Source organism: Rhineura floridana, chromosome 20 (assembly GCF_030035675.1).
Source record: "Rhineura floridana isolate rRhiFlo1 chromosome 20, rRhiFlo1.hap2, whole genome shotgun sequence".
Taxonomy (NCBI): Eukaryota; Metazoa; Chordata; class Lepidosauria; order Squamata; family Rhineuridae; genus Rhineura; species Rhineura floridana.
In genome coordinates, this window is record NC_084499.1 from 6787756 (window position 1) to 6800637 (window position 12882).

At 41.9% G+C, this 12882-nt stretch overlaps 1 protein-coding gene across 2 annotated transcripts in view; it reads right to left on the reverse strand.

Annotated features, from left to right (window-relative positions):
- Positions 1-12882, reverse strand: part of ENG (endoglin) — an 87330-nt gene that overhangs the window by 36278 nt on the left and 38170 nt on the right. For both annotated transcript variants that reach the window (XM_061604387.1, XM_061604388.1), the window contains exons 4-5: positions 2744-2906; positions 750-915 (exon numbers count right to left, since the gene is read on the reverse strand). In XM_061604387.1, the coding sequence (XP_061460371.1) occupies positions 750-915; positions 2744-2906 (329 nt within the window). The remainder of the gene's footprint in view (positions 1-749; positions 916-2743; positions 2907-12882) is intronic.

Below are 12882 nucleotides of genomic sequence, written 5' to 3' on the forward strand. Positions count from 1 at the left end.
CTTGCTTGCCTGGCTGGAGGACAGAGTGAGGTGTGTGTAGAAACGAGCCGACTGGACAAAGATAAAATTAAATGTTTTTGCTCCACCATTTTTGCTTCAGGCCCTGCCCACTACTGGTATGTGGCCCCCAGAAAGTTGCCCAGAAGGGAATGTGGCCCTTAGGCTGAAGGTTCTCCATCCTATATCTATTCAGGCTGGTCACCTTCAGATCTTTATCAAGACTTATGTACCAGTATTAAGGTTGATAGGTCCTTATTTTTTCTATTCAGGTGAACAGAAAAGCTCACTATTCTGCGTATCTATTCTACTGTCAACTTTGCTGTTTCCCATTTCTTTTCTTCTATTCCCTATAACTATTGGCTTGTCTGTTCCCTCCAACTTCTAAGGCTGCACCTTTCTACAAACATATATTAACACTGATCTTTCCTTTCTACAGTTTCCTTTGCTCTAAGGCAGCATCAGGAAGTGCCAAATGTTTATTGGTGAAAAATTCTTAAATGGCCGTTAAGAATGACCTCATGGGAGAGACCTATCTTGTCAACTCAAGCTGATCACTGGCCTTTTCTCTTCTACTGTACTATCTTTGTAGTCCAGCCCCTTTTACCTTACCCTTTTTGACAGCCAGATTCCTGCCAAAAATGTCATAAGCTACACAAGAATATTGCAAGACAAAATTGGTGGAAATGGTCATGTTATGATTTGCATAATTTATTCACAAGGCAGGATTTGGATCTATGTTACCAAATTACCCGGAGTCTGGAGGATTCTGCTGGAGCCACATAATATGGGCCTCTCTTCCAGGGTGTTCAGTAGAGCCCAGACAGCTCTTGGTATTGTCAGAGGCAAACTCAGCCTCAAGGTACTGCTCGGCATTGAAATTGCTCTCAGGTATGCATTCCTCGAAGGAGTTGGGTTCTGAAGGTCACAAAAGAACAATTGTGAGACACTCAGCCGCAAACTTTCTGTCCTTACAGGACTCAGCCAGAGAGGGCAGAAGATGGCTGATGCTTAAGAAGAGAAGAGTGCATGCAATAAGTTGACCACTCACACATTGCCAAAAAAGTGGAAATGCACAGTAGGGCCCCGCTTGTCAGCAGCCTGCTTTTCGGTGTTCCGCTAATATGGCGTTTTTCAATTAGAGTAAGGCCCCACTCATACAGCGCTTTTTCCGCTTTTACGGCATTTTGGGGGAATCATACGGCGCTTGTTCCACTTTTACGGCGGTTTTTGGGTGTCGGGCACCATTTTACTGACGGAGTTCTGCTTTTCAGCAGTTTTTGCTTTTCAGCGGGGGTCTGGAACGTAACCCACCATATGAGTGGGGCCCTACTATCACTTAAAAAAAGAAATAGGATACAGATTTGCAGAAAATTTGCATGTGTGGGAAAGACTGTGATCAGATGACCTGTGTGCCTTGCTCACTTTGCTGCCCGCGCGCTTACTGTGGATGGGCACCTTCAAGGCCCTCCTGCTCTCCCTTCCTCTGGTTCCTTAACTTTAAATCAGACTTGGCATGGACAGCCCTTCAAAGAGTAAACCCCTCCAAATAGAGGCTGTTCTATGATAGTCTTTCAATAGAGGGATTTTATCTGTAAAGTGCACCTACAGCCACCCTAATATGCACCCTTCTTCCTTCCCTCAGTCTTCACAGGCACCATCCTATGACTGTTTTAGTCATTCAGGCAGATTTAATCAACTGTTGAATCAATGAAAATGGGTATAATTAAATGGTACAACAATACACAAACAATTTGGATGGGGGAGGGACAAGGTGACCCTCAGCAAGTCCTTGTGGCTCTATAGCGTTCTTCCCCAAACTGGTGTCCTCCAGATGTTTTGAACTATAACCCCCATCAGCCTCAGCCAGCATAGCCAGGGACTGATGGGAGACAATAACATCTGCAGGACCACAAGTTGGGAAGAGTGCTCTATAGGGAAAGCTGCTCCCTCACTTCTGGAGAAGCCGCCGCCGCACCCGCTGCCGCCACCCTTGTGAGGATGCCAAGCCAGCCAGCCAGCCTCCGGCAACGGGACAAGGGCAGCAGGTGCTGCGCGGCTGGAAGTTGGCTGTTCTCACGTGCCAGCAGCCTCAGAGGGAGGATGAAACCTCGCCTTGCTGCGGGGGGGGGGGGGGGCAGGGCAGGGCCCCGTCCTGCGCCCGACACCCGGCGGCTTACTCTGCCCCCCAAAACCAGGTGTGGGGCCTCCTGCTCAACAACGGCCCAGCGCCTCCTACCCAACAACAGCTGGTGCGGGACCTCTTGCACGAGGCCTCCTGGCGCGGGGCATCCTGCTCAACAACAGCCGCCACCGCCGCATCCTTCTCCTGCTCCAGGCAAGGCCCAGGTCCCCGAGCCCGAGGTCCCACAGCCGCCCCCTGACATAAACTATCACCAGCAGCAGCGGCAGAAGTCCAGGGAGCAGCAGCTGAGCGAGCCCAAGGACATGGAGAAGAAAACAACATGGAAACAGCAAACAGCTTTGCTGTGAGAAATGCCTGTGGCCCTTCTGCCTCTCGGGAGCTGCCGCCCCCGCTAATACCACCTCCTCTTTCCTGGCGGTGCTGATAATGTAATTTGTTATTTAATTTAATTTTTGCAAATTGTATTGTTTTTATTGTATTTTTATACTTGTTTATTTTTCTTTGTAAGCTGCCTTAAGGGCCTTTGGCCAAAAGGCGGGGTATAAATAAATTAAGACTAAACTAAACTAAACTAAAAAACATCATCGTAACAGAACTGACCTCTGCCAACTTGAAACTGTATCTTCTGAGAGTCTTCCAGTTCTGTGAAGGAGGTGACGCCCCCATAATATGCTTTGGCCCAGTTTAGGAGTTCCTCGCTGGACAGAGGCAGGTCAGTTGTGTTTTCTTTGTTTGGCCCTTTGATAAAGAGTATGTGCTTTGTCTAGAAAAGAATTGTACAGCAAAATGAAAAACAGGCATAGCGCCCTCACCTGGTGATAAGAGTTGCAATCTAGACATCTCCCAAGTATTAAATTTCTGGATCCAAGCATACTATTGAGGGTAGGGATGGAAGGATCTGTCAATATTGGTTCTCTCACTTTCTCATTTCCAATCTTTGAGGGGTGGGAGGAATAATGATCCAGTTTCCCATCCCTGGCTTATATATAGTCCTGCCTGGGTGTTAAAATCTGCCAGAGAGGCCCTTCTTCGTGTCTTGTCACCAGGTATTATACAGTATGCTTATGTGGTGACACGAGAAAAGGCCTTCTTAGTGGTGGCACCCAAATGATGGACCTCTCTCCCCTCTGAAATGTGGCTGCCACTACCTAAGCTACCATTTTGTCATTAGCTTAAAACAGGGTTGTTTACTCAAGTCTTTGAAGATTTATTTTCAGTTTATTTATTGAAGTCTGTTTTCAGCTGTCATTTTTTACTGATTTGCAATGTTTTATTTTTGTTGTTGATGATATTTTATTGCAGTAATTCCCAAACTTCTTCCCCCATGAACCACTTGAAAATTGCTGAGGGTCTGCTTTGATTTTCTTGGATGCTGAGAAAGCATTTGATAATTTGAATTGGAAATTTATGTTTAAGGTTCTAGAGCAAATGGACTTTGGAGATAATTTTATAAAATGGATCAGATCGATTTATACATCACAGAAGGCACAGATAATTGTCAATGGGGATTTAACGGACTCATGTGAAATACAAAAGGGTACAAGACAGGGATGTCCATTGTCCCCCCTTCTATTTATTCTGGTTTTAGAAGTGCTGCTTAGAGACATAAGGCAAGACAAAAGGATTTCGGGAATAAAGATAAAAAAAGAGGAATATAAATTGAGAGCATTTGCTGATGACTTGATAATTGTATTAGAAAATTCCTTGGAAGGAATCAAAGTATTGATGGATAAATTAGAAGAATTTGGACCATTAGCAGGATTTAAGATCAATAATCAAAAAACGAAGATGTTGGTGAAAAATTTATCTTTAAGAGATCAAAAAGAGTTAATGGAGAAGATAGATTTTAAAATAGAAGAAAAGGTGAAATATTTAGGTATCATTATGACAAATAAAAATTCAAAGTTGTTTCATAATAATTATGAAAAACTATGGACAGAGATTAAGAAAGATTTGTTAAAATGGGATAAATTACAGTTGTCATTAATGGGTAGAATATCTATAATAAAAATGAATGTATTGCCGAGAATGATGTTTCTATTTCAAACAATACCTGTCATATCCTCTGATCTACCTTTCAAACAATGGCAAAAAGATATTTCTAAATTTGTTTGGCAGGGGAAAAAACCAAGAGTTAAATTTAAATTATTACAAGACGCCAAAGAAAGAGGAGGGCTGGGATTACCAAATCTGAGACTTTATTTTGCTGCTTGTTGCTTAGTCTGGATAAAGGAATGGATTCTATTGAGGAATAAAAGATTATTGGATTTGGAGGGTCACAACCTGAAGTGGGGATGGCATGGATATCTATGGTATGATAAAGTAAAAGTTAATGTGGATTTTAATAATCATTTTATAAGACGTCCTTTGTTGAAAATATGGAATAAATACAAAACAAGGTTTTTTTCTAAAATACCACATTGTGTTTCAAGTCAAGAAGCATTTTATAGAAGAGAAATGGCTGGAAAAGAGAAATGGTTAACTTACCAAGAACTATTAGAAAATGTGCATGGTGAATATATAATGAAAGAGAGAGAACAACTAATAAAGGAAGGATATAGTTCACAATGGTTTGCCTATTTACAATTGTTAGAAAGATTTAAAATGGACAAGAAAATGTATGGGTTTGAAATAAATAAATCTGATTTTGAAATAGGTTTGTGTACAAATGATGAATGCATAATTGCAAAAATGTATAAATTTTTATTAAAAATGGACATGGAAGAAGAACAAGTAAAAGAGTGTATGGTTAAGTGGGGAAAAATGTTTGGTTATAATATACAAATGGATCAATGGGAAAATATGTGGAAAAAAGGTTTGAAATTTACATTATGCTATAATCTTAAAGATTTTTTTTATAAAATGATGTATCATTGGTATATGACTCCAGAAAAGTTGTCAAAAATGTATAGTAATGTTTCTAATGTATGTTGGAAATGTAAACAACAAGAAGGATCTTTTTATCATATGTGGTGGTTGTGTAAACAGGCAAAATTATTTTGGGCACAGATAGGTAGGATGATGCAAAAAATCTTCAAGATAAATATTCAGTCAAAGCCAGAATTTTTTTTATTGGATTTTATGGATAAACAAAAGGAAAAGAAATATGGAAGAATAATATTATATATGATCACTGCAGCAAGATTACTATATGCACAAAAGTGGAAAATGGAATCGATACAAACAATGGAAGAATGGCTATTGAAATTAATGGACTTAGTTGAGATGGACAAATTGACATGTCTTATTAGAGAAAAAACAACAGATACATTTCTTAAGGAATGGAAGCCTCTCTTAGACTTTTTGTTGAAAGAAAAAAATGAAATGATAATGGGATTTGACGATTAATTAAGATAGACTATGGAAAAAAGTGAATTTCGTATGTTCTAGGGGACAGGTTTGATATATATTATATACTTATAGCTGATCTGTAACAAATCGGAAGTCAAGTTTTTCTTTTTTTGTTGTTGTTGTTGTATTGTTTTTGTTGTATTTGTATTTGTTTTTATAAAAATTTGAATAATAAAAAAATATTATAAAAAAAAAAGAAAATTGCTGAGGGTCTTGACAGAAAATGATTTTTCCCTCCATTGTAGCAACTGTAATGTGCTAGATGCTGTATAATTTTTTAAATTGTATTTTTACAGACATTCCTCAGACCAGCTGAAATAACCTTGCAGACCATCAGTAGTCCGCACACCACAGTTTGGGAACCCTTGCTGTCTTTACGATTTAATTGTTCCATACCTGAAGATCTCAGGATGCAGAGCAGGATATAAATATTTTAAATAAATAAAGGCAATGATGACCATCATCTTGGATGGCTTTAGAAAGGGATCAGACACACTCATAAGGCTATCAACGTCTACTAGTCATGATGGCTATATGAGTACCTCCAAGACCAGAGGCAACAGCTGTTGTGGAACAACAGCAGGAGAGCGCTGCTGTGCTAATGCCCTGCCTGTGGGTCCCCCTGAAGTATCTGGTTGGCCACTGTGAGAACAGGATGCAAGACTAGACAGGCCTTTGGTCTCCCAGCAGGGCTCATGTTCTTATTTTAAGAGGATTTACTGCTTCTTAGGAAAGACTTTTATTATGTGTTAAAATATGCTAGAATGTACTGGAGAACGTTAATACTTGAATGTCTAGAATCTTAAGAATAAAGCATAGGAATACTGAAGCCCACTTATGCTGGGCTGAAGATCTTGACTAAATTGTGCTGATGTTAGTGGGCCTCCATAGTGGTGGGAGTGACCACTGGATTGCTCTGCCTGTTGACTTACACCATGTCTGGCACAAAAAGTTCTCAAGATGCAGCAAGGCATGCTGGGGGAGGGCCATAGTAGCTAAGTGACAGAGCACCTGCTTGGCAGGTTCAGTCCCTGGCCTCTCCACGTGGGGCTGGGAGAAGGGACCCCTGCCTGGAACCCCGGAGAGCTGCTGCCACTCTGTAGCAATGCTGAGCAAGATGGACCAATGGTATAAGGCAGCTTCCTGTGTTCCTATGATGGATCAATAGATGCCTGTCCAATGAAGACATAAAGGCCACTGGCTACTCAGATCTGCCTCCCAAGCACAAGGATGTCCCTGTTTTTCACTGATGAAATGTTGGAGGCTGTAATGCCATTCTGGGTAAGACCCTCTCAATGGGCCCTTCCCGTTGTTTGGTCACTGCTCCGTAATGATGATGTCCAGTAACATGAGGCAGCACTTAAGGGTTCGGGTATCCAAAAAGGAAACAGGAAATGGTTGTTGGCACATGAAGGGCCATGTAGCTACTTCTGGCAGCTATAGTTTTTAGAATTTATTTTTACACTTTCTACCCCCACATACGTTGTGGAAAAGCAATGACACACAGATACTCTGTGATCCCCCGCAATCACCTTTGCAGCACAGAAAAAAAAAAGAACAGGCGAGAGAGGTCAGAGAGAAGCTGAGGGCTAATCTGCTCCCACAATCAAAGGGATTTTATAACCTATTGTTGTCTGCTTTGGAATCTGAAAACAGCCAGGCATCAAACAATCGATCCTGCGAGGCTGGCCAGGCTCAAAAGGAATTCTTTGAAGGGCTGACGGCACCCCCAACATTAAAAAGAGCAACATATTTTGGAATTTCCATTTTTTAAAAAATCCCTTTTTAAGAATGATGCTACTCACGGACCATGATGACAGGAGTAAAGGTTTACATGGCTAACTTTGCCCTCCTTTGGTTGATTTTAGTTCAAATTGTCAAAATTTAATTGAAATAAGTCTGCCTCCCCCCTTTAAAAGCAAACCCAGGTGTGAGGGCCACAGAACTAGAGTCAAAACAGGACCACGGAGGGAGGTAGCATGTTAGCATGGAGTAGTGGTTAAAGTGCTGGGAGAACCAGGGTTTGAATCCCATTCAGCCATGAAGCTCACCAGGTGACCCTGGGCCAGTCACTGCCTCTCAGCCTAACCTGCTTCACAGGGTTGTTGAGGATAAAACAGGGAGGGAGAGAACCATATACACCACCTTGAGCTCGCTGGAGGAAAAGTGGGACATAAATGCAATAAATAATAAAAAATAATGTTTGAGGGAACCCTAAGGGTTGCAGAAATACAAGAAGTATTTAAAAATAAAGGGCCCCTCCAGATGATTTTTTAAAAATCGCACATTCATGATGGCATTGGGGCAGTTATATGTGATCCCACCTTCAATACTGTTTGCGCCTGCAACATGTTGGGGTGGACATACTGATTTTTCTCCAATATCTGCGTCTTCCTGCTGAAATCCTGTAACTTTTCACACCGCTAATGTTCTAGGTTTGGGGTTTTTTGTCCTGCTTTTGTTGTGCTATAATGCAAGAGTACCCCTCCAGATGCAATGTGTATAATTTGTGAAGTATCAGAGAACTAATAAAGCAGAATGATGTGTAGATGGTCCAGTATACCACTAATGCATTATTATCATGTTAATGACATGTTGCAGAAATCATCCGGGAAAAATCCACCAATCTAGGATGGCCCAAATTCCAAGGGGGAAACCCTCCCCCATCCACTCACACCCAAAACAGGAGAACTGAGCATGCTCAGTAGCCACAGAATGTTAAAAGGGGTTCAAAAAGAAAAGCAGAAGACAGAGAGAGTGTGTATATAGAATGGATTTCTCTGGAGGAGGGCACGGCTGGCTGAGGAAGAGCATTCTTGTTAGGAATTAGGATCTGCTGCAACATTTTGCATAATCAACTCTTGCTTTAAAAGTGATAAAATATGAACATTCCATAACAACATCCATTTAGTATGTATTCAGCATGTTTGAAAAGCATTGCCCCTTCTTATCTCAGAAATGTTTACAAATACTCCTGGTACGCTGGAATTCCTTCCCCTCAAAGACCAGAAGGACAGCAGAGAGAGAGCGTGGCTTTCCGTAAAGCAATCATGAAGGTCACTTCCAAACAACCTGTTTTTTGAGCATTCATCCTGATTTGTTTGTACCACGTTTGTGGGGAGGTCAGATGCCGTTGACTACATATTGAACTTAACCCTGCCCTTCACTGTGCCTAAGCAGAGAGCATTTTTTAACATAAAGCTACATAATTCATACTTCCCAACAGGGCTGTGGAGTCGGTACACCAGACCTTCGACTCCAACTCCTCTATTTTTCTACTGTCCGACTCCGACTCCTTTTTAAATGGCAAATGTGTATTAACTAGTAAGAACAAATTTACTGTAGTAAAATGGTGGCACAAGGCATTTCATCACCACCACCTGAATCCAGAGCTTGGAAAAGTTACTTTTTTGAACTACAACTCCCACGAGCCCAATCCCTGGGGCTGATGGGAGTTGTAGTTTTAAAAAGTAACTTTTCCAAGCTCTGGATTCACATGGTGGTGATGAAATGCCTTGTGCTACCATTTTACTACAGTAAATTTGTTCTTACTAGTTAATATACATTTGTCATTTACGAAGGAGTTGGAGTCGGTACATTTCTACCGACTCCGACTCCACCCAAAATTGCTCCCGACTCCGACTCCACAGCCCTGCTTCCCAAAACGATACTCAAACTAGAACACAGTTATCCTTCTAAATCCCCATTCTCTGATTTTTGCAATGCAAGTTCTCCAACCAACCAATGGGTTAAAAAGTGCACATATTAGGGGGAAGTGTGTGTAACAATGCGTACATGGGGAAAAATAACATAAACAATGAATTATATTAGGGAAAATTGCTTGCAAAAATTTGCATTTTACGATAAATTTGCACTTAATGAATTTTCATGAGTATTATGTTTAAAAAATTAATGTGGAAATATGAACCGAATTTAAGACTGAAAACATGAGGAATTAAATTTGACAGTCATCCATCCTTAATTGCTAGGACCCCTGGGAAATGGGTTTCCTTTTTTCTGAAAACAAACCAAAAAAACTCCTCACTCTTTCAGACTGCCAAAAAGGAAGGATTTGGAATTGGTCCCTCAACAAGGAAGCTAATTTGGCATGGCTTTGGGGTTTTCCAGGGTCTGACGGCTCACAACCCCCCTCACTGCCCCCATCCATCTGTCACTGCCTGAAGCTTTCCTTTTACCAGCCAACAGTGCAGGGAAGAGGGACAGAAGTGGTGACTAAGAGATGGCCTGGCCACCTACCTTGCCCTCCTGACCTCATGCAGGGCAGAGAATGGAGCGTTCGACATGGCCAGGGCCTCCAGCGTGAGCCGATGGTGCCACACTCAATCTGATAGCGCCTCGCGCCCAGCCCTCCCCCACCCCGCCCCCATTGTCAGCCCTTTTTATTATTAGACACAAATAGGAAAAGCGTTTTATTTTGCTAACAAAGCTCACAGACTCTGGCTGAGCTGGCTGGAGCCAAGCACCATCCCTGACCTTACGCCGAACAGCCAGAGGAAACGGGAGTTTTTTCTCTGCGTCACAGAGTCTCCTGACACTTAGATCTGCGGCCAGGGAAAATGGACCTGCGGGGGCCTCACAAAGTCATGGCTTGTGTGTGACATGATAAAGGTGTATGAAGTTATGCATGGTGTGGAGAGAGGGTTTTTTTCTTCCTCTCCCATAATACCTGAACCTAATGGAGTCATCCAATAAAGCTGAAGGATGGGAGAGTGAGGACAGAAGTATTAGGAAGTACCTCTTCTCGTAGAGGCGGCGCATAGTTGTGAACTCCCCAACGAACTCCCATAGTTGTGGGAGTGAACTGTGAAACTCACTCTCACAAGATGTAGCTATGGCCGCAAACTCGGATGGGTTTTTAAAAAAGGATCATACACATTCATGGAGGATGATCAAGCTATTCATGGTTACTGAACATGGTAGCTATATATTACCTCCAGTACATCCAATTCCGGGAATCGCAAGAGGGAAGCGAGCTGTTGCACTCCGGTCCCACTTGCAGGCATCTAGTTGGGCACTTTGGGAAAAGAATGCTCCACTAGGTAGGCCTTTGGTCTGAGTCAGCTGGGCTCTTCTTGTATCCCTATATTGAGATTGATCATTGATTTGCTCCAGTAATCTGGCACCAGCATGAAGCACATATTCTCAGTGAGATGGTCAATCTGTGTCTAGTTTTGACCGCTTCAAATTGTGGAATACACCTTGGATAAATGAATGCTCCTCCCCCATATATAAACAAACTCCCTGTGCATGGAAAATAAGTGTATAAGGGCAAAGGTTTTTAAGCTCAATTTTACCCTGACATGCTAGTTTTCTATGAGCAGGGATTTATTTAGTTCATTAGTCAGTCATGTGCACCCCCACCTGCAATTTGAAGAGGTGCAGCCCAGAAACAGGTTGACCTCCTCAGTGAATATTATTCCTATTTCTTTCCTCATGCAGGGCCAATGCACGTGATGACCCAGGACACCCTTCTAGACACCCAATGAAGAATCCAGCTACTGTTGCTGCTGCTCATTTTTCTGTGACAAGCAAAAACGCCTATCTATGTGCAGTGGAAACCAAACTAGAGGCGTTCTAATTGTGCTATCTGCCAAAACAACCTTGAAACTGTTTGAGGTATTGCTGTAAAATGGAACAAGTAAAGATCCGTGATTAGACTGATTGTTATCCCCCTGTGATGTGCACACATCAACATGCAGCATCCACAACACAAGCAGTCGGCTAACAGCTGAGATGCCTGCGTGCACCACTACCTCTCACAACTGGAGGAGCATGCTGGCGCATGCTGTGCACAGCTGGTCAGCCAGTTTTGTACAGCCATTTGGTCCCACCTACACAAGTCCTTAATCTACATGCAGAACATATGCAGAAAGCGGGATTGGACCAAGATGAAGGAGGTGTGAAAATTGGAGGGAGAAATATTAATAATTTAAGATATGCAAATGATACCATACTACTAGCAGAAACCAGTAATGACTTGAAACTAATGCTAAGGAAAGTTAAAGAGGAAAACACAAAAGCAGGACTACAGCTGAAACGTCAAGAAGACTAAAGTAATGACAACAGAAAATTTATGTAACGTTAATGTTGACAATGAGGACATTGAACTTGTCAAAGATTATCAATACCTCGGCACAGTCATTAACCAAAATGGAGACAATAGTCAAGAAATCAGAAGAAGGCTGGACTGGGGAGGGCACCTATGAGAGAAGTAGAAAAGGTCCTCAAATGCAAAGATGTATCACTGAACACTAAACTCGGGATCATTCAGACCATGGTTTTCCCGATCTCTATGTATGGATGTGAAATTTAACAGTGAAAAAAGCTGATAAGAGAAAAAGCAACTCATTTGAAATGTGGTGTTGGAGGAGAGCTTTGCGCATGCCATGGACTGCGAAAAAGACAAATAATTGGGTGTTAGAACAAATTAAACCAGAACTATCACTTGAAGCTAAAATGATGAAACTGAGGTTATCATACTTTGGACGCATCATGAGAAGACCTGATTCACTAGAAAAGACAACAATGCTGGGAAAAACAGAAGGGAGAAGAAAAAGAGGAAGACCAAACAAGAGATGGATGTGATTCCATAAAGGAAGCCACAGCCCTGAACTTGCAAGATCTGAACAGGGTGGTTTATGACAGATGCTATTGGAGGTTGCCGATTCATAGGGTCACTATAAGTCATAATCAGCTTGAAGGCACATAACACACACATACACACAAGTCCTTTCTTTTATTCCCTTTATTTTTCCTCCAGTTAAGAACATATGAAAAGCCAAGCTAAACCACACCAAAGGACTATCTAGTCCAGCAACCTGTTCCCACAGTGGCCAGCAGATGTTTCTAGGAAGCCCATAAGGAGGACATGAGTGCAACAACGTTCTCCCACTTGAGTTCCCTAGCAACTGGTATTCAGAGGCATCCCACTGCCTCTTGTACTGGAGGTAATGTAGCTGTCCTGGCTAGTAGCCATTGATGGCTTTACCCTCCATTAAGGATGGAGGAGACATTCAACAATTTAATTTAAAGCTGAATCTAGCACTTTCTGAAACAATGTGAGAACCAAACCACAGCTATCCTTTCAAATTTGCACTTATTTGAATTTTGTGATGCAGGTCTTCAGCCAAACAATGTTAACAAAAATATATAAATTAGGGGAAAGTGTGCGTAAAAATGAATATATTACTGAAAATAACATACCAGAAGCATTACATTAGGAGAAATTGCTTGCAAAAATGTGCACATTAGTCAAAACTGCCTACAAAAATGTGCACTAAAAGAGAGAGCCAGTGTGGTCTAGTGGTTAAGAGTGTTGGACTGGGACCTGAGAGATGAGGGTTCAAATCCCTGCTCAGCCATGAAGC